The 22,060-nt window shown below is 50.7% G+C and overlaps 1 protein-coding gene across 2 annotated transcripts in view; it reads left to right on the plus strand.

Annotated features, from left to right (window-relative positions):
- Positions 1-21,842, plus strand: part of COL4A1 (collagen type IV alpha 1 chain) — a 155,011-nt gene extending 133,169 nt beyond the window's left edge. For both annotated transcript variants that reach the window (XM_086708422.1, XM_086708423.1), the window contains exons 40-52: positions 356-454; positions 1,749-1,799; positions 2,893-3,078; positions 3,647-3,780; positions 5,449-5,521; positions 6,408-6,479; positions 8,025-8,153; positions 9,095-9,193; positions 10,151-10,363; positions 11,590-11,767; positions 15,795-15,909; positions 17,874-18,046; positions 20,335-21,842. In XM_086708422.1, coding sequence (XP_086564548.1) covers positions 356-454; positions 1,749-1,799; positions 2,893-3,078; positions 3,647-3,780; positions 5,449-5,521; positions 6,408-6,479; positions 8,025-8,153; positions 9,095-9,193; positions 10,151-10,363; positions 11,590-11,767; positions 15,795-15,909; positions 17,874-18,046; positions 20,335-20,416 — 1,604 coding nt within the window. In that variant the 3' untranslated portion in view covers positions 20,417-21,842. The remainder of the gene's footprint in view (positions 1-355; positions 455-1,748; positions 1,800-2,892; positions 3,079-3,646; positions 3,781-5,448; positions 5,522-6,407; positions 6,480-8,024; positions 8,154-9,094; positions 9,194-10,150; positions 10,364-11,589; positions 11,768-15,794; positions 15,910-17,873; positions 18,047-20,334) is intronic.
- The last annotated feature ends 218 nt before the right edge of the window (positions 21,843-22,060 follow it).

Below are 22,060 nucleotides of genomic sequence, written 5' to 3' on the forward strand. Positions count from 1 at the left end.
GGATGAGGTGGGGGCCACCGAAGCTGGGCGTTTCCCTCAAGGTGACAAGTCGTGGACCCCAGAGTGTCACGGGTTGGCACACCCCTCCACTTTGCAGATGGACAGACTGAGTCTAGAGTCTAGGGGGGCTCATGGGGCCTTTATAAGATGTGGCCCCCAGTCAGGAGCCAGAACCAGAGCTGCTGAACTGGCTGCATTGTGGCTCCAGTAGGTTCTAGAAGCATGTTTGTGTTTGAGGTGCATTCCTCGAGGATGCTGGGTATGCACGGGGTAACGGCTCCCTGGGGAACTGTCGGGAATGAGTGTCTTGTCGTGACAGGGTCCAGACCTGACTAATGTGGCTCTTCTCTCCGAGGTCTTCCTGGGAAACCTGGCCCCGCGGGCCCAGCCGGCCAGAAAGGGGAGCCTGGCAGTGACGGAATCCCGGGGTCGGCGGGAGAGAAGGGGGAACCAGGTATGGTGGCTCCTGCTCCCTTTAGAGCGAGATAAATGCTCCTCCGGGGTCAGCATTGCTCAGGGGTTGGCGTCGCTCCAGGGTCGGCATCACTCAGATCTCCAGTCCACGCTGAGTGACCAGGGCTGGGCACAAAGTGGTATCTGTACCACGTGTCCTTATCGCTGTTTATACACTCGTGTGGACGAGGGGAGAGGCCTGGATAAGAAGAGGGGCAGGTCCTGTACTGACGGGCCTGACCCAAAACACCTGGACTCCCGGGGGTGAGTGAGACACACACAGAACGTCCAGGCTGTCCCTCCTCTGCCTGGATTTTCCCCGTTTAGAGAAAGGGTCCTGGGAGCAATTCTTGCCCTCCGATCTGTTCCCATCCCTTGTGGGGGGCTGCAGGTTCTGACGACGAGAACCACGTACACGGTAATGCTTGTGTGTAGCAAGAATGACACCTGCGGTCTGAGACGGGTGAGCCTAAGGCAGGGGCGTGGGTGTGGGGGTGTCGCTGGAGAGGAGCCCTGGGGCATCTGCTGCAGGCAGGGCTGGCCCCCTGCTTTTTTTTTTTTTTAATTAATTAATTTTGAGAGAAAGAGAGAGCAGGGGAGGGAAAGAGAGAGAGGGAGAGAGAGAATCCCAAGCAGGCTCTGCACTGTCAGCACAGAGCCCGACTCGGGGCTCGAACTCCCAACCCTGAGATCGTGACCTGAGCCGAAGTCAAGAGTTGGACGCTTAACTGACTGACCCACCCAGGCGCCCCAGGGTTGGCCTCTTTCTAAAAGTTCGTTGTTTCGTTCTGCACCCCTTATGTTTCTATTGCAAACATTCATTTTCTCATAAAAAGTAATTCATAAAAATGCCTCCATACCTCCCTTCCCCCCACGTTCATCCTCCTGCAAGCCCCTTACTCACGTTTCTGGGCTTTCCGGTGTTTGCTGCCCCCCAGTCCCCAATAGCACCAGCTCTCCCTGCCTCCCTCGAGAACGTTGTTAGCTGGACAGTCGTCTGGGAACAGCCGATTTGTTAGTGTCTAGATGGTGGTAGAAAATCAGCACTTATTTGTATAGAGCATTTCTACTAAATGCCGTAATGGTCGTGTGCTGAAAGTATTTAAGAAAAGTGGTAAATTATACACATCCCATCCAGGACTTCTTAGAACAACTGCAGAAACGAGATTTTACTCAGGAGTGCAAGGAGCTGATTTCTACGTGGTGGTGTTAAAGAGTCGACAGGGTTTTGTGCTGTACTCGAGGACCAACTGTTTGAGGACATGTGGATGTGACTTCTTACCCTTGTCTTACAGGCCTGCCTGGAAGAGCATTCCCAGGGTTCCCAGGGGCCAAAGGAGAGAAAGGTAACATTCGCTACATGCGTACTTCTTTTCCACTCGCCACTGACGCACGTGGCCCAGGCTGAGTGGGTCGGGCAGTTGCGAGGGAGCAGTGGGCGGCAGTGACAGGATGCTGGGTCTGGGGCACATGCCTTCTCCTGGCCCCTGACAGACCAGCATCTGGTGACATTGTACTTTTGAAAAAGCAGAGGAAGCGTCACAAGAGAGGCCCGATGACCATTTTTGGCCACGAGTCTATTTCCCTCCTTTCTTATTGTTTCTTAATAACCTTGAAACGATCCTGGAAGTTTGATATTTTATTAGTCATGTCTGGGTGGTATGTTGGGAACTAAACATGGAGGAATTTTGTTCCCTATAAGTTCTTACCTTGAAAACTTCAAAAAATAGCGTATCGTCGTATTTCTGTCATTGACATACCATAAGCTACACGCATTTATAGAGTGCTATTTGATGTCTGTGTTTGATAAGGTTTGATATATGTATAATCTGTGAAAACATCACCACACTCAAGATAGTGAACATGCCTATTACCCCAGAGTTTCTTGGACTGCCTAATCATTTCTCAACCCCACCCTTTGCTCTGTCTTCTGGTACTGTAGATTAGGTTGCATTTTCTAGAATTTTCTATCAGTAGGATCCTGTTTTATTCTAAGTCTGACTTTATTGGCCCAGCACAATTAGTTTGCGATTCACGGGTGTTGGAGCTCATACCAGTAGTTCCCTCCCGTTTCTTGCTGAGTAGTGTTCCACGGTGTGGATAGAGTATCACCTGTGTATTCATTCACCTGTCGATGGAGCAAGCCCTTAATTTAGCAGTGCAGGTGCTCACAGACCCCTCTCAGCCTGTATTCCAATGGCTTTTCGGCAGAACACTTCCTTACAAAATATGAAGAATGACAGGTGGCTCTCACACTCTAAGCTTACTCTTCCCCGGGTCAGCCACGGTCGGCGTCCCGTGTGTCACTCAATAAAGAGGGGAAAGGGCACCCGGCTCTGGTTTTCCCCCACCCCTCGCACAGCTCCCTCCTCCTCGACGTACAGGCTTTCTCTTCTCCCCTGTGCTTCCCCACCATCTCAAACTGGTTTTGTTGTCTAGGTTCAAAGGGCGACGTGGGCTTCCCGGGACAAGCCGGGAGTCCAGGAATTCCCGGATCCAAAGGAGAGCAAGGATTCATGGGTCCCCCGGGGCCACAAGGACAGCCGGGCTTACCCGGAGCTCCGGGCCACGCTGTGGAGGGGCCTAAAGGAGACCGGGGCGCACAGGGTCAGCCTGGCCTGCCAGGTAAGGGTGTCACACCGGGGCCAGAGCTGGGACTGAACCAGAAGGCACAAACACACACACGAGTGTAAACGAGATTTAAATACTTAAACCTTCAATTGAAGTTTTTTACTTAGAGGTTCGTAGCATTTCCTATAACTTGAAACTGCTTACGCTATTTGGGGACCCTTGTGTTTTGGCCTCCGCTGGAGGCCTGTGTCCTTTCTGTGAAAGAACACGGTAGATATGACAAGTGATTACAGGTAGACTAGACATTATTGGAAAAGACTGGAACATGAGAGCCACCCGTGGTGGCTTGGAACATGGTCATTCTGGCGTGCCCTGCACTGTGTGAGACAATACCCCGGCACTGGACGCTTGGGCCAGCACATTCATATCAACATTTTCTGCCCGTTGAGCAGGTTGTCCCTTTGAGGACCTGCTGGGTTTCTGCTGTGCTCACACGGCCTGATCCACTATTGTTGCCCCTGGTTGGGGACAGCTGGGCAGCGGGGATGACAGCCAAGCCCAAGACACTTGTCCATAAAATCACCCTCTCACCCCAGATTGTCATTTCTGTGTCTCCTGTCAGGGCTTCCGGGACCCATGGGGCCTCCGGGGCTCCCCGGGCTTGATGGACTGAAAGGTGACAAAGGAAACCCAGGCTGGCCGGGGGCTCCCGGTGCTCCAGGACCCAAGGGAGATCCAGGATTCCAGGGCCTGCCTGTGAGTTGTCTGTTTGTCAGTCTTGTGTGTGAACAGGATCACAGCACAGTGTGTGTGTGTGTGTGTGTGTGTGTCCACCTGTCCACGGGCGTCACAGTCCTAAATCCTCTCCAGGACTGGAGAGGGCTCCTGCCCCTTGCTGGTCATCAGCTGTCTTTCCTGACATCGTAGTAGGCTGCTGTTCCCACGTTCTTTCTTGTGCAGTTTTACAAGGACTGTGAAAGGGGAATGTCACACAGGATCACCGCTCAGTGCCTGGGTTAAAAATCCTGTTTAGGGACCCCTGGATGGCTCAGTTGGTTGAATGTCTGACTTCAGCTCAGGTCATGATCTCACAGTCCGTGAGCTTGAGCCCCACGTCGGGCTCTGGAGCCTGCTTCAGATTCTGTGTCTCCCTTTCTCTCTGCCCCTACCCTGCTCACGCTCTTTCTCTCTCAAAACTGAATAAACAGTAAAAAATTAAAAAAAAAATCTGTTTACACGCTTAATGAAGAAAGCAAGCCTCAGTGACAAATACACTCCCTAGTTCTGGTGCTGTCAGTGGCTGGCTGGCTGTTTCCATGTACATGTATAGACGTGTGTGTATGTGTGTGCGTGTGTGTATACATACATATATTTGTGTGTGTTTTCGTTAGGACACTTTTTTTTTTTAATCTTTATTTTTGAGAGGGAGGGGGAGGGGCAGAGAGAGAGGGAGACACAGAATCTGAAGCAGGCTCCAGGCTCTGAGCTGTCAGCACAGAGCCTGACATGGGGCATGAACTCAACAGATGGTGAGATCATGACCTGGGCCAAAGTCGGACGCTCAACCGACTGAGCCATCCAGGCGCCCCTTGTTAGGACACCTTTTTAAACAAGGTAAAGCACAGACACAAATACATGTGAGAAACAGTACAACTTACTATATGTTGAGAAAGGAGCTAGAGAAGGAACTGTATTGAAATAGCCAGAAAAATGAGAGAATACATTTCCAAACATGAATGTTGCTATTAGAGAGAAAGGTAGAGGTGCCTGGGTGGCTCAGTTGGTTAAGGGTCTGACTCTTGGTTTCTGCTCAGGTCATGATCTCACAGTTCAGGAGTTCGAGCCCTGCATCGGGCTCCCCACTGACAGTGCAAGCCTCCTTGGGATTCTCTCTGTCCCTCTGTCTTTGCCCCTGCCCTGCTCGCATGCTCTCTCTCTCTCATAACAAGTAAAAGTAAACTTAAAAATAATCCTCCTTAGTATTCGTTTTTTTCTCTCCACATTTAAAATCACTTTTCAGATAAGATATTAAACTAATTCTAAAGAAATTTCGTTATGCTTGAGTGTCTGGAGGAAAGTTTCCAGAAGGTAGTTTGGTGTTGAAAGATTGACATGTTGCCACGACAGTGTTCAGAAAGTCCCAGATCTGTTCTGGGCCCTGTGCTGTGGGGGAGGGGCGGTAGGTCGCGGGCCTTGCACCTGCTCTGGGAAGTCACCACTCAGACAGATGGGGACAGGGGACAGGGGAGCGAAGCGACACGTGCCAGTTCCCAGCTTCCTACTGCGGCTGCACATAGGCCCCATTTGTTCACAGAGCCTCTTGGGGAACACTGAGGGGCTGCCCCAGCCTCCCGACTTCCAGGCTACTTGAGAGACTTACGGTGTCCTAGCGACTCCCAGCTGATGCTCTGTGTGTGTGTCTAGGGAATCGGTGGCTCTCCAGGACTCACGGGCTCTAAGGGTGACATAGGACCTCCGGGAGTTCCAGGATTTCAAGGTAAGACAGTAAAGGAGGTGCTGCTTGAAGACAGAACCTGTCCGCTGGCACTTTCACACCGATAGGCCAGCTGGGTCACAACGCAAGATCGGGTTTTCTTCGAGTTAAAAATGCCGTGTCTGTGTGGCAGCCTGATTTGTATCATCCTATGAATGGCTGTGTAAAGACGCTCTGATTTTCTTATTAAGAATCAGTTTACAGGGGCGCCTGGGGGGCTCAGTCGGTGAAGCGTCCAACTCTGGATCTCGGCTCAGGTCGTGATCTCACAGTTTGTGGGATCGAACCCCACATTGGGCTCAGGACTGACAGTGCAGAGCCTGCTTGAGATTCTCTCTCTCCCTGTCTCTCTCTCTCAAATAAATAAACTCAAAAAAATTAAGAACAGAGAATCAGTAGATCATTTGTATGTCAGACATCATGGATTCGGGGCACTGATTTATAACGTATTAAGCCAGCATGTACTGGCTGCCTCCCGGCTCCCAGGCACTGCTCTTTTCCTGCCGAATCAGATACATATGAACGACAGGTGACTAAAACCAGTTCCCAGCTTACAGGTGTCTTGGGCTCTATCTGGGGACATGGGTGACCCAAACTGTGACCCCAGCAGGATCATGTGCCTGTCTGCTTTTTGTGGTCATTTTATGGTTTGGGAACGTTTGCACGTTGGGAAAAATGTGACTTCCAGGTTCTAGAGGAGAGAGTGTCATTAAAAAGTTTACATAGCTGACCGGAAGGAATGTTCTTTTCTTCTCTGAGAGTTGATTGGAAATACATTCCCTGCGTCTGTGTGTATGCGTGAACGTGGACGTGCGTGCATGCGCCCGTGCTTGCGTATCGTTGGGGATTCGGGGGTTCTGTGCAGAGACAATGTTCTTCTTTCTTCCAGGTCAGAAAGGCCTCCCCGGCCTGCAGGGAGCTAAGGGCGATCCGGGTGACCAGGGCTTCCCTGGAAGCAAAGGTAGGAGCATGTGCTGGGCTGGTGGGGCCTTGCCGACGGTGTGAACGCGTGGATCAGGGTTTGGTTTTGCCCATGAGAAGCGGCTTGAGTATCAGTGGCAAGCAGCTGATTACGAATTCTTTGGTAGCTTGTCAGGACTGCTGTGTGAGGCTACCCTAGTCGGCATTTTATTAGCGACGCGTCTTAAAAGTCAGACTGGTGAATCCAGCCGGGGAGGGTCGACAGACTCAAGACTCGCAGTCCTACAGGCTCTGCTTGGCGTCCTCAGGTTAAGGTGGGGCCTGTGTGAAAGGGGGCTGGGCAGCAAGGAGTTTTGCACAAGAAAGAGTCTTCTGTGGCTTCTGCGCTGTCTGTCCCCCACATGCGGCGACTCCCGGCCCCCAAGGCCGCCTCCCGAGATGGGAGGAAATGGTCTAAGTACAACAGGCATCCAGTTCCAGTTTCTGCTGGTCTGACCACGTTTCTAGGGTTCCATGATTTTTGAAATCATGTTTCGAGAGACAGACTGAGCCAGCAGAATGCATTAAGAAGTATGATGGGTGGGCACCTGGGTGGCTCAGTCAGTTGGGCGTCTAACTTCAGCTCAGGTCATGATCTCAGGGTTCATGGGTTCGAGCCCCATGTCGGGCTCTGTGCTGACAGCTCAGAGCCTGGAGCCTGCTTCGGATTCTGGGTCTCCCTCTCTCTCTGACCCTCCCCTGCTCACATTCTGTCTCTCTCTCTCTCTCAAAAATAAATAAACATTAAAAAAATTGAAAAAAGGTTAGGGGTGCCTGTGTGGCTTAGTCGGTTAAGCATCCCACTTCAGCTCAGGTCATGATCTCACAGTCTGTGAATTTGAGCCCCGGCGTTGGGCTCTGTACTGACAGCTCAGAGCCTGGAGCCTGCTTCGGATTCTGTGTCTCCCTCTCTGCCCCTCCCCCACTCACGCTCTGTCTCTCTCTGTCTCTCAAAGATGAATAAATGTTAAAAAAAATTTAAAAAGTACAATGGGGGAGTGAAAGAAATGGGGACAGTGTGTGGAAGGCAGGACAGGACTGGAGATGTCTGGCCGAAGAAAGCGGGGCCAGGGCTGACTGAGAGCCTCCGCACTCCTTCGCTGCCGCTCATCTTTCAGGAGCTGTAGTGCAGAAGGATGAAGTTTTTGCGTCACTAAGGGATGAAGACTGTGGTTATAATGTCCATAAGGCAGATTTCAGAGAAGCATAAGATGAGACCTAATTGCACATGCTGTAGCTCTCCGGGTCAGGGAGGGATCCCTGGGAGGCATGGAGCCCCACCTGCTGGCCCACGGTTGTCAGGGGCTCCGAGACCCAGTTCCCAGTTTGTAGTAATGACCCCAACATCGGTCAGTCCCACGGATTCAGGACTTTATGTTGAACAGTAGCAAGGTGTAGGTACGTGTACGTCTCGTGAAGACCTATTACATGTGTTTTTGATACCGAGCGACTTCTGAGAAACGTGTTTGGATTGCGTTTCATGCTGGGATCTGCTCCCGCGAATGTTGACAGTGGGATTGACCGGTGGCCCCCCTGATTCCCACAGGCCTCCCTGGGCCCCCAGGCCCCCCAGGGCCCTACGACATCATCAAAGGAGAGCCAGGACTCCCTGGTCCAGAGGGTCCCCCAGGTCTGAAGGGGCTTCCGGGACCACCAGGCCCCAAAGGACAGCAAGGTAAGAAAATAGCAAAGGGGAGGTGTGGGGTCAGAAGGAAACAGGGCAGGGTCTGCTCCTCACCAACGTGTCCCAAGCCAGGGTCTCTGGGTGACGGCCGTACAGGTGTATATTTGAATAGGACTTTCTTGATTTCCTTTAATGGATATCAAAACCTAATGAAGTGTCTGAAGGGAACTCAAAAACCAGAACAAAATATAGGAGAAGCCAGAGGAACGTCCAGGGACCTGTGCTCACCTGGGGAAGACATGGGCCGCAGCACAGAGACCATCTTGTTCCGCTAGAAGACAAGAGGTGGCTGGAGGCATTGATCTGGAACCATGAGAATGGGCCTTGACAGTGGCCTGTGCTCGTGCTTGGGGTCCCCAGACACCCAACCTGGCACTTGCTGCTTAGTTGGGCTGAGCCCTCCCTGTCTTAAGAGCTGCTGGTGAGGGGTGGCTGGACAGTAGAGGGGAAGGAAGACTCTATACTTAGGAGGAGGCATCCGTGAAAATTTCACTTTAAACTACCTGGGAAGAAAGGGCCCACATGGAATCAAAGACCTGTCCACAGGTCTGTCATGTAAAAATTACTTGGGGTGAGGAAACACGGCCTGGGGAAGATGATTGAGAACACAAAACTGGGTCACAGCCCTCCCTCCCTGCCGCATCACTGCCTTTCCCAAAGCCAGGTGCCACAAGGTAGCAGTGAGCAGCCAGGTGGGGGTGGGGGGGCGCGGCGCGCAGTCTGGGTTAGACGGTGGGGCCCGCGCCCTGCGAACGCCAGTTTGGATGCGGCCGGTGCCAACAAGGCTTCACAGGAGGGGCTCCAGGCTGTCTGGGAGAACAGTGTCACTGCTGCTGCCGGCCTTAGTCTACGGAGACATTTCAGAAGGGAGGTCAAAGTGGCACCGCCTGTGCTCCAGGCCTTTGTCACCAGCTCCTTTCACTTTCCCACAGGTGTGACAGGATCCGTGGGCTTGCCTGGACCTCCAGGTGTTCCCGGTTTTGATGGTGCTCCTGGCCAGAAAGGAGAGACGGGACCCTTTGGCCCCCCTGGTAGGTTTGCTGCGGCACCCTGCCCTCCCCACCCCCACCACACCCCACCAGCTGCCCTCTGCCCGCATCTCTGGGTCACACGCTGGAAGTCAGGTGTGCAGAAGCCTGCAAAATGGAATTGAAAACATTGCCTGCAAGATTTCCGAGGAAGCCTGTGTGTGTGTGTGTGTGTGTGTGTGTGTGTGTTAAGGGCAAATAAGCTCATCTAGAAGAGGTAAAGTTATCATTTTTTCCGTGTGGAGAGACAGATGTTGATCTAAGCCAGTGATTTCCAGATGTTGTTAGAAGATGCCAGCAGTGACGGCCTGGGGCTTCCTGTGGTGTGGGTGGGGGGCAGGCTGCAGCCACAGGAATTGTGTATCAGCAGTGGACAAGAGGGGTGGATGATGATGCCGGTGGTGGCCGAGAGGCCACCATCCGGCATGAAATGCAGTCGGTGTGCTGCCCAAGGAAGCAGACACTCTGCTGTCCCATGTTGACTGAGATGGTAAAGGCTGAGGCCTCCCCTGGAAGGGCGGGGGGGGGGGGGGGCGGTGTCCGGGGGGGGGGTGCCCAGGCCAGCAGGAGGCCGGCCAGCAGCGTTGCAGACAGTGTAGCTACCGAGGGGATGGGGAAGGACGCGCCCTCACTACCCTGTGTCCTTGCGCGGTGCTGGGCTGCCGTGGCAGGAAGCCACCTTTTAAAAGGAGTTTTTTTTTTCTAGTAATTCTGTGGTCCTTCCTCCTTGGAGGAGCCCCCAAATGTTGTCTGAATGACACATTCCCTCATATATTCCTTTTCACATATTGTGTTTATATTGGACTCCATTTTCTGAGCGTCTGCTTGGCACCGAGCACCGTGTTTCTCAAGCATCGTGGGGGGTCCGTGCAAAGGGAAAGAAAGGGGGGCAGCGTGGAGGCGGGTTATCCCAGGGCACCTGTCTGCACCCGGGGAAGCTCACTCCTCTCTGTCTTCCAGGTCCAAGAGGGTTTCCAGGCCCGCCAGGCCCCGACGGGTTGCCAGGATCCATGGGTCCCCCAGGCACCCCATCTGTTGATCATGGCTTCCTGGTGACCCGGCACAGTCAGACGACGGACGACCCGCAGTGTCCTCCTGGGACCAAAATTCTTTACCACGGGTACTCCCTGCTCTACGTGCAAGGCAACGAGCGGGCGCACGGCCAGGACTTGGGTGAGACCGCGGGGAGGCGTGCATTCATCCGACACAGACTCGTGGCGTGCCGAGGCCGGCAGAGCTGTCCCCGGCCCCGCACTTCAGGGCGCCACAGAGACATCGTTAGTGAGAAGAGGGCCTGGTTCCGCTTCCCTCCCCCCTCACATGACCAACCACCAGCTCAACAGCTGCCTCATTAGCACAGGGAAATGTCAAGGCTGAGTCTCTGAAAGCTTTTAAATTGATAAAACTTTTGATCTGGTCTTCAAACTATCAAGTAGGTCAAGATTTCCGGAATACATGCTTCACAGCTAGTGTCGGTCTTCTTAAAATAGGGCAGCTTTACAGGTGCTCTGGCTAAAACCCGAGCGTGCGCCCCTATCCTGAGTCTCTCTGCGGGCTCCAAGCCCCACCCCCGGTGAGTCTCCATGGGACAGCTGTCCGTTGGCTATCATTTCTCTCGTCCCCACCAGACGTCCTTCACCAAGTTAGTGCAGTGTCACTCACGTTAACCTTTATGGAGGTTGGAAAGAACAAGCCGCCTGTAAGGAGAATCTACATTTTTGGCAAAATAGTCATTGAAGACATTGTCCAGGGTTACTGTCCGCTGTACCAGGAGCCACATGTTAAATTTCCTTTGGAATTCAGTTTTTTTTTTTTTTTAGTTTTTAGTGGTTATTTATTTTTGAGAGAGAGTGTGTGAGCAGGGCAGGAGCAGAGAGAGAGGGAGACACAGAATCCGAAGCAGGCTCCAGGCTCCAAGCTGTCAGCACAGAGCCCAACATGGGGCTTGAACTCATGAGCAGTGAGATCATGACCTGAGCCAAAGTCGGACGTTTAACCAACTGAGCTACCCAGGCACCCGTTTAAAAAAAATTTTTTTTTAACGTTTATTTAGTTTTGAGAAAGAGAGAGCATGAGTGGGGTCAGGGCAGAGAGAGAGGGAGACAGAATCCGTAGCAACTTTGGGGTTCAGTTTTATAAAAGATTTTTCTCTACTGATAAACTGGTGTGTTTCCCTTACTCAAAATATCCTACATAATTCTTTATAGGGTTTCTTCTGCCTTGAATCACTTTAAATATAAGTTAATGCTCATTTACAACCATACTTGCCTGTGTGGTGTATTTGCCTCCTTTCTGCCTGTAATTGAAAGCAGTTTTATTTCCACCTTAATGGTTGTCTTGTGCGGAGGCAGACTGATCACAGAGCCGTCACTTGAACCTGTGTCTCCCTGTGGCTGTAGGCACGGCTGGGAGCTGCCTGCGCAAGTTCAGCACGATGCCCTTCCTGTTCTGTAACATCAACAACGTGTGCAACTTCGCCTCCCGAAATGACTACTCCTACTGGCTGTCCACCCCTGAGCCCATGCCCATGTCTATGGCGCCCATCGCCGGCGACAATATCAGACCGTTCATTAGCAGGTGAGTTGGGCACTTGTAGGAGCAGATGTATATAATCGAAGAAGAAAAACCGCTTGTAGTCTAGGCAGAGGTTGTTGCTTCATTTTTTTTCCCCAAAGCTTTTGACCTGTTGCCAGCTTATTGTTTATGATATCAGAGTTTTGTAATAGAGATCAGACATAAAATCATTTGGTATAAAAGTTATTCTCTCTCTTTTTTTTTTTTTAAGTTTATTTGTTTAGAGAACGGGCAGAGGCAGAGAGAGGGATGGGGAGAGTCTCTTAAGCAGAGAGAGAGTCTCTCTGTGCTATGAGCACAGAGCCTGATGCAGGGATTGAACTCATGAACTGTGAGACTATGACCTGAGCCCAAATCAAGAGTCGGATGTTTAACTGACTGACCCCTGCCCAGGTGTCCCAAGCTATCCTCTTTCAGAATAACAGTGTGATGCCTTCAAGAGGCAATGCCCAGCTTCGGGGCAGAATTCCTATTCTGTGTGACTCACTGGGGTGGTCTGGTCGCCCTTCCCCCCATGAAGCAACATCTCTGGAGTCCCCAGCAGGCCTTAGAGCAGCATTCTCAACTTTGTTTTCTTAAATAATTATCTCCCCGAGGAGCCTTTTAATATTTTTTTCTTCTGAATCGCCCACCGCTTTGAAATTTAAAAATTTTGTTGTTATTTTAATTGTAGTAAAATAGACATAAAATCAATCATCTTAACCATTTCTTTTTAAAAAATTTTTTTTAATGTTTATTTATTTTTGAGAGCGAGAGAGGGAGACACAGAATCTGAAGCAGGCTCCAGGCTCTGAGCTGTCAGCACAGAGCCCAACACGGGGCTCGAACCCACAAACCCTGAAATCATGACCTAAGCCAAAGTCTGGTGCTTAATCGACTGAGCCACCCAGGCGTCCCATCATCTTAACCATTTCTAAGTGCCGAGTTCAGTGGTATTTAATGCAGGAGCTCAAATATGGGTGTGAAGTGTCTCTATGAAACTAATACCACAGACATTCTGTATATCTGTGCTTTATACACAAAGATTATACAGGTTTGTTGTATACATAAAAATGTATACCTATCGAGATTTTTTGTACCCCCCCCCCACTAACTTTTGTTTCCTTAGGGTATATTCCCACTGACAATTCACGTGTTTGACCAAGCAGCTTCCCAAATGAAGTGCTTTCCACACTAATTAATGTCTGGAGCATGTTTTCAAGTCCCCCAGAGTCTGCCTGATAGGAACTAATACGGGAAATTGGAATTAGTATGACTGAGAAGTGCATGGAGGTCCTATTTTTGTCTCATTCCTTCTAGTTAAAAGCTGATTCCTTAGCTGTACTCAGAAGTAATAGAAAAGTGACAAAGGTATGAATTCATGTGACCAAGAAGCAGTTCTATAGTTTTACTTGTTAACACACTAAGGTAATAAAGGATGAACAGAATAACAAGGCAGGACAAGTTTGCTTCAGGAAGGTGAGAGTGGGGACTAACTTGAGCCTTTCTACACTCCCTTTAAAGAACCAGGCAGCTTTTGACTATGAAGAAGGGTAAGGCAGGGTCCTGTGGTCAGTGGGAAGAGGGAGCAGGAAGTAAGCACTGGAACCAGTGCTGGGAGCCCCAGGCCGTGGGGATTTGGGGGAGGATTTCGGGTTCTGGTACCTGTCTCTGTCTCTGCGGTCCTAGAGATCAGTCTTATTCAGAGACCTGTACCACACGGGACCCCAGGATGGAAGGGCTGGGAAGTGCCCTAATATTAAAAAACTGTAGATTGACTTACATTAAACTATCTCCTGATAGCTTTTTTGGGTTTGGTTTTTTTTGGGGGGTTTTTTTTGTTTTTTGGGTTTTTTTTGAGCTGTAAGAAACTTACTTTATGGGTCTTAAAATGGAAAAAAGGTTCTTCACACTTCCGGGTGGCACCTTTCAAAACAGACAGTCGTTCACACATGTCAGCGAGTGCCTGTGACTTTTGCTGTTGAGGCTTTCCACGCTCAGGACCATGTGGGCTGTACCGGAAGGAAAACTAACCACCTTTGTATTTTTGTTCAGCTTCCCTTGGACGACAGGTAGAAAACGATTATTCATGTTTGTTTGCTATTTTACCTCCTTGATAAAACTGACCTTTGACCTCCATTTGCTTGAGGGAAGGGGCTGTGGCATGCGTTTGTGATGTTCCCAAATCAGCCTGGGTCTCAGATTTGTTTTCCCCTGTGGCCCCCTCACTTTCAGAAAGACCCCCCGCCCTGACAGCATGCTTTGGTGCCCCAGCCCTGTACATTTCAGCTCCTGGCATCTCTGTTACCTGACCCCCAGAGGTTCAGCATGCAGGGACTTTATCAGTCATGTCCTGGAGCCCGTGGATCCTGAAACCTGCCCCCCCTCCCCCCCAGCCTGCTGTCTCACGTTCCCTTTGGAACAGTGCTTCCATTCTGGTCTCTGAGCCCACAAGTTTCCATGGTTACTTTCACCCCGTGGTTGTGTGAAGTCTTGGGCCTTTCGGGTTATTCTGGGGAGGTCCTAAAGCTTCACCTTTCGAAAGACTTAATAACACGGAATCCTTCCGTTTAAGCAGAAAAGCTGGCAACTTTTCTGCCTTCATCCTGAGAACAGGGCAGACATTTCTGGCTCCATGTCGACTTGAGTTATCGCACGCTACTGATTGTTTAATTGTTCTGGCGGAAGGGCCACTGTTAGGAGAGCAGGGCTGCTGCGCCCCAGTTCTGGCTCTGACACGCTCTCTGTGGCCTCAGCCTTTGCCGGAATAACCCAAGGGATTCAACCGTCTGAATTTCAAGGGGCTGTCCGGCTCTTCCAGTCTGTGACCCTGTTCCCTTATCCATCTGATGGGGCGGCGTCCGGATGACCTTCTCGACGAGCCCCCCTCCCAAACCCTGAGCCCAGAGAGAGCCTGACATCAAATGCCGTCCGTCTGCCACGCTCTATTTCTGCTTTCCGTGTCAGGCAGACAGATGGGAGCAGATGTACAGGCCAATTTCAGTAACTGTTGTTTAACCGAGGCTTTTAATTCATCTGCATTTACGTGAATAAAATAGAAAGCTGTGCGCACGCACGCACACTCGTCCACGGAAAATCGAATGACTAATTTAGGCCTCTGCCCACTTCTCATCCATTTTCATGCAAATGTTCCGGCATAACTAGGTGTAATTATTAACACCATTTGTAGTCATTCGTCAGCATTGCTAACCCTCTGTTCATTTTGTGACTTGAATGTAATTATTTTACTGCCAGTGCTTAATTCTTTTTTCTTGTACAAAACGGTGTCCTGCCATCGAAGCGTTCCCTGAATTGAGCGGGTCTGAGTCAGAAGATTGTGCGTTGTTTCCATTTGTTCCTGGGTACGGTCCCAGTGGCCAAATGTCTGGCATCCCAGCTCGGGAAGCTCCTGTCCTAGAGAGGGTTCTTTGGGGGTCACTCTCACTGCAGTGTCCCGCTGTCCATCCCCACCTGGAACAGACAGGGTCTCGCCACTGGTCTGTTGGCATCGAGTCTGGAGTACGTCCGAGGCAGGCTCACTTGGACATCCAGCCTCCGATGCATTATTTGTTAGTTCCTCTAAGTCACTATATGTATTTTTAGATCGAAGATGATTCTTAGCTGAAAACAAAGTGCTGAGTTCTGGAAGCTGTAGCACTTGCATTTCACCAACTCTTTCAAGTGTTAATTGTGTTTGCTAAAGTCCATGCTCATTGTTGAAAGTTTGGAAAACACTGGAATGCGCAAAGGAGAGAATGGAAGTCAGTGGTCCCTCGGCCCCTCCACCAAAGCAGATGGTTAAACAGCAAGTGTTGGGTGTCTTGGGGATTTATTATTCTAGTACTGAGGTGGGCTTATCAAATCAGTGAGAGTCAGCTGTGGGTGTGTCAGCCGTGTTGTAAGCATGTGGTTGGGTCAGAAAGCGGGAGTGGAGAGGAGGTGTGACAGCACAGGAGAAGAGAACAAACAGGTTTCATCCTGTGCTGTGCTGTCCCTGTCCTGCTGTCCCTGTCCCTGTCCGTGCTCAGGGTCCCTGCTCTGTACCTTCCAGGTGTGCGGTGTGCGAGGCTCCAGCCATGGTGATGGCTGTGCACAGCCAGACCATCCAGATTCCGCAGTGTCCCAGCGGCTGGTCCTCCCTCTGGATTGGCTATTCCTTCGTGATGGTGAGCATTTGGGGAAACTCCCTGCACCCCTGAAGAGCCTCCCGCGAACACCACCACCGCCCCCATGCTCCCACCCTCAGTTGGCTGGCTCATGCCAGGCAGGCCTCTCCTCCCTTGCTGGGCCGCCCAGTCCAAAGCATCCCCAGGGGCCTGGCCTGCTCCACTGTGGATGGCAGCTGTTCCCGCACCCGGCCGGAGCCTACCTCCTGCCTCCCGAGGGGCTGCTCCAGAACTAGGTGGCAGGGACACCAGGAGAAGGTTTCCGGGAGTCAGAGTGTCTTCCCAGGAGGAGAGGAGACAGATGCCCATTCAGGCAGCTCATGCAAGCCTGAAGCAGTGGTGTGCATCGGGCAGAGGCAGCAGGGGCGCTGGGCAATGTCTGGGAGCGTGAGGACACTCTCCTGCCACTCAGCTGTCCCAGACACCAGGTGTCCGATGTGCCCACCCCTGAAATACCAGTTAACACAGGAAATATGGCACCTGCTTGTGATCCCATGGTGGTTGGTTACTTTATTTTATTGCCTCAGTTTAAAGAAGTGATTGCATATATGAAGGCTCTGAACCGGTCAGGTCAGGTTGTACCGGGTAAGCCACAGTAAGGGCCCTGCACGGAAACCTTCTGGCTCACCACTAAGCCCCGCCCCTCCTCAGTCTCAGGTATGGCCGCCTGGACGTTTTGACCCCCAGATGATCTCTAGCCTATTATGTATTGACTGGGAAAGTGGCTTCATAACTATTTTCTTCTGCTGCAGAGATCCCAAGTGCAGAAGGTGCCAGAAAAGCAATTTTAAAGCACTTGTGTCTGTATTCACGTTTGGTTGTGAGATTTCCTGGGTTGATGATGCTTCAGGTAGACTCTTCAACAGGACCAGAGAATTTGCAGCCACACAGAAAGTTAGTTGCTTTGATGATTCTAAATACTGCATGGTAACTACTTGATTGGGAAAGCCAAAAAGTTAGAACTACAGTGTAGAGAAGTCAAGACACCAGCAGTGATGAGACAGATTGAATGTTTTGCCTGTATAATCATAAGAAATACTCAGCAGAACCTCATGATGACACAAGTAGCCCCTGGCCCAAGGAGTAAAGAGCCTCAGGAAAGCCTTTTGTCCTACGAAGATGTGAAACAATGATTGCCCATAATTTCCCTAAATCAAGAGCAAACTAAAGTAATGGTGTCCCAGGGAACAAGTTTTCCATCACTTCCCAGGCTTAAGGGGTGTTGTGGGGAGGTAGAGGGCTCTGGCCCCACAGTCTGGAGACCCCTGTTCTTGTCTCAGCTTGGCCTCAAAACTGGGACCATTGTCAGATCCAGAATGTTCCAGCGTCATCCAGTCCTCATCTGGGAATGGAGGGCATTAGCTTTGTCTTCAAAGGGCCCTGAAATTCTCATGTCTGAAATAATAGTCATGGTGGATTTTGGAATGTCTTGTCTCATTTGGGGTCATTTATCTTATGGCCCTGGTTTCTGAGCACAGGTAGATCCTACTTGAACCCATTAGACTAAAGTGCATTTTAAGTTACAGTAGTGGTTACTTTTTTTTCTTCTTATTTAAATGATCACTCTTTTCAAAGGCAAGTAATGGGTGATTGTTTTCTACCTTATAAAAGGATACATAGCATCCAATGCAGCAGATTCAGGATTTTAATTATCTTCCAGGATGTTGATTAGAAAACTTGATTTCGCATGTATGGGTTCCAACATCATTTACACATTTTGGCTGTTTCTTCTGTCCCAAGTTAGAGGAGGTGGCAAGTATTTCAAAAATAATAACTAGGACAGCATTTCTCTAAGTGCTGATGAAGCCGGACTGGCCATGCCGAGTTAGGGGGCGGCGGCGGCCCCGCTGGGTCCTGTACTGCCCCGTGCCACTCGTGGAGCCCGGACCGGCTTGCAGGCCGTCGGAAGTGCGGGCACTGGGGTGTTCCGGGGATCTGACCCACGGCTCACGTTTGCTCCGCAGCACACCAGTGCTGGTGCCGAAGGTTCTGGCCAAGCCCTGGCATCCCCCGGGTCCTGTCTGGAAGAGTTCAGGAGCGCGCCATTCATCGAGTGCCACGGACGTGGGACTTGCAATTACTACGCGAACGCATACAGCTTTTGGCTTGCCACGATCGAGAGAAGCGAGATGTTCAAGTAAGTCTGGGCGGCCCTCTCTGCTGGGGCGGGGCCCTCTCTGGTGTTGGGGAGGGGCCTCTCTGCTGGGGTCGGGCCTCTGCTGGGGCAGGGCCTTCTCTGCTGTTGGGGTAGGGCCTGTCTGCTGGGGGCGGGGGGGGGGGGCGGGGGGGGGCGGGGGGCGGCGCTCTCTGGTGTTGGGGCAGGGCCTGTGCTGGGGCGGGGCCTCTCTGCTGTAGGGGCAGGGCCTCTGCTGGGGCGGGGCCTCTCTGCTGCTCAGCCGCCTTTGGGGCTTTCAGTCTTGGTCTTCTGGATGGTTATAAAACTGATTAGGAATGTGTGTTCCACAGGAAGTAATGAATATTCGATTCTGTTCTGTGTGGACAGATAACCGGGTCAGACTTCAAAGGCAGATCTCAAGTTATGGGTTCAGTTCTTCCATTTTTGTAGGTGGCGCCACTACAGTGTAGTTAAAGCAAAAAGAGTATTTAAAAATATTTGGGCACTTGGGTGGCTCAGTCAGTTAGCTTCTGACTCTTGATTTCTGCTCAGGTCATGGTCTCACAGTTCGTGGGATGGAGCTTTGCATGGGGCTCAGGGCTCTGACAGCTCAGAGCCTGCTTGGCAATCTCTCTCTCTTTCTCTCCCCCCCACCCCTGCCCCTGCCGTCTGTCTCTGCTGCTCCCCTGCTTGCACACACACACACACACTCTCTCTCAAAATAAATAAATTAAACATTTTTAAAAATTCAAAAAATAAAAATATTGCACATTTAACATCGGTGAGAGAGGAAAGGGCAGTATTTGCCTTCTAGCAGTTGTAGTGCCGACTCCAGTGTATGTACAGGGTGAGTTCTGAGGGACGAAGCAAGACTTTATTAAACCCATGCAAATAAACATGAATTTTGGCACAAGTGCAGCTGAAATTGATAGGGAGGACCTTACCTTTCTTTTCCGCTAGCATCACTTCACCTTTATGACAGCTGTCCCAAATGGCTGCTGACCTTGCTGAAGTCAGTGTGGGGCCTGCACGGTGGGGATGGAGGGGAGCACACGATGAGTCCTCTGTCCTTTGGCAGCACTGGCCCCATCCCCTGCTGGGGCAGACACGAGGCTGATGGAGCCCCAATGCTTCCTGTTCCTTCCCGAAATAAGTGCCGCTAGCCCGTGGGGACAAGCCTTTCTGCCTTTACCTTTTCAGAGAGCATTTTCTGGAACTCTGTTGTGAGCCCCTCTCTTCCTGGGCTTAGATCATAAGAGACAGAGTAACACACTCTCTGTTTGTAATTCTTTAAGCACCAAAAAAGTACCAGGGACCTAATTCATAGCGTACATGAAACCCTGCAGGCATTTGGAAGCTTGACATCAACTCTCTGGATAAAGCTTAACCGTCAGCTGCCTAGCTGAGCACTCAGCAGGTGTATCAGGTTCTCGGGCTTCCATTATAGGGTTAATAGAACAGCAGCGTGGTACGATGAACTAAAACAAAATTAGATAAGATCCTATTAATTTAAATAATTAGTTTGGGGGCAATATGGTTTTCATAGAAGTTGCTTAGAAGCAGCCTTAATTTGAGGACAAGTTACTTGTTTTCTGTGGCTACCTTTTTAGTAGAATTTGGTTAGTGCCAACTTCGGTTCTGACTTCACCCCACTAACGGTCAACTTAAGACAGAATTCCTAGGATCAAAGAGCATTTGGGACACTAACTGTCTTCCCCTCTGGCCTCCAGTCCGACCACCTGCATAGAAATCTGGCAAAAGCTTAGGAAAGTATTTCGAGATTTGTTAATTGTTCCAGATTCATTGCTCATCACACCCTTCAACCAATGTTTAATGAGCTCTCCCTCTGTGTGTGAAGGGTCACAGAGAGGAGCACCTTCCTCCCTGGGAGGAGCGAGTGGTCTGGTCAAGGAGAAAGGTTGGAGTGGGAAAGTCACAGTCCGAGGAGGCTGTGCGGTGCCCTGGGAGTGGCTCAGACTTTAGAGCCCAACAGGCACGGGATGGCTGTGGCTGTGCCCTCACCTGTGCTTGCAGGTGGGCCGCCACCAGCCTCACGGCTGCGCATGGGGGTGAACGTGATGTCATGCACGGCCCCTGTCCCTCCCCGCACTGTGAGGGTGGGTGACACCCAGCGCGGTGCCCACTAGGTCAGGGCGAGCAGTGGTCGCTGCTTGTCATGGGCTGGGCCCACCCCCTTCATCCGGCCCCTTGGGGGGGGGGGGGGCTCCAGGAAAGGCGGGGGCTGCCGAGGGGCTCGCCTGCCTCGTGGAGCAGCGGCACTGACGGCTGGTTTCTGGGTTGCCTTGTAGGAAGCCCACGCCGTCCACCTTGAAGGCGGGGGAGCTGCGCACACACGTCAGCCGTTGCCAAGTCTGTATGAGAAGAACATAATGAAACCCGGCCCTCAGCTAACGTACAACATGGTGCTACTCCCTCCTCTCCCCCTTCTCTTGTTAACAGCAACGAACCCTAGAAATATATCCTGTGTACCTCACTGTCCAGTATGAAAGCCGTAAAGTGCCTTATAGGAATTTGCCTAACTAGCACACCCCGCTTCGGTGGCCTCTACTCGCTGAAGGAGAAGCAAAGAGCATGATAAGCTGTCATAGTGACGCACCAAATGGCACTTTTGATGAAATAAAAGTGTAAGTCTGTTCTTGAAGCCAATGCACTGATGCGTGAAGTACGAACTCCATCAGAAAACCAAAGGGTGCTAGCAGGTGCGCGGGGCCTTCCATTGTGTCTGAACGCCTGTGTCCACTTTTGTGTTGGGACAGGTGCATTCCCTCCCCCGGATGGGATGTTTGTTTACGTCACCGTCAAGCTGTTTCCAAGCGCAGGTCCCTGGGCCTGTACGCGAGTGGGTCCCGCGAGAACAGTGTTCCGGGCCTGCTGACGGAATGGCTCAGCCGCCGAATCTTCCAACCCCCAGACGTAAATGTAGGTCTTTCTGCTCTGTGTGGTACTATGCAGCTGCTTGTGCAGAAATCACAAATTTCCTGTGGAATAAAGATGGTCCAAAAGTAGGCGGAAATTAAATATATATATTATTTTAGTAATTTATATAGATGTCAGCGATTAGGTCAAAGGTTTGTTTCATTTCCACTGTTAAAATAAAGCTTACGTAGTTTCTTCCTTGAAAAGACTGTGTTGTCCTTTCACATAGATTTTTAAACACCCGGGTGTTGAATGTGACACGTCCCGTTTTCGTTGTTCACCTCCAAACCAAAACGCGTGTATCGCCAAAGCCAAACCCAGGTCCACGAGCGCGGCGTCTGCTCCAGTGAAACATGTACTCTGAGCTTATTGTTTGTATTCTGTATTAAATGTCTTCAGGGTTTTAAACACTAATCACAACCGAATGACCTGACTTCAGAACCAGCAAAACCGTAAAAGGCCTTCGTTTACTTCGTATTCGTCGTTCTGCGGCCTGGTGTGCAAAACAGCTCAGTTGAACCCTAGTATCAGTATTCCCCCCGTGTAAGCGCCTCCGGGTGGCTTGCTCGCTCCGGCGAGCTGCGTGCAGACGTCAGCAGGGAGCGGACGGATCACAGGAGAGCAGGATTGACCACTGGCAATGACCTTGCACTGTCAATGCAAGGCAATGACCTTGCACCAAAAGTCTCCAACACGGTTTTAAGACTACTAAGGCCTTTTATGTAATTTCTTTACATGTGTATTTCTTACAAATTCAAATTTGTAATAAAACTATTTGTATAAAAATTAAGCTTTTATTAATTTGTTGCTAGTATTGCCACAGAAACATTAAAAGTTACTGCACCGGCCACTAATAAATTTGTAAGCGTTGCATGCCTTAGATCATTTTTATTTTGCAGTTATTCCAAATGAGAGCCAGACTGGGTGTGATTTACAGAAATTGCTACAAAGAAAAAACCGATTGATCTTCTTCACCTTTCCTCCCTCCCTCCCTTCTGTCCATCCATCCATCCACCCACCCATCCATGCACTCATTGTATGTGTACCAAGGATTTGCCACTCTTCAAATCCCAGTTAGATACAAGATAATCAGATAAA

Source organism: Puma concolor, chromosome A1, assembly GCF_028749965.1.
Source record: "Puma concolor isolate L17-30 chromosome A1, mPumCon1.1.hap2, whole genome shotgun sequence".
Lineage (NCBI taxonomy): Eukaryota > Metazoa > Chordata > Mammalia > Carnivora > Felidae > Puma > Puma concolor.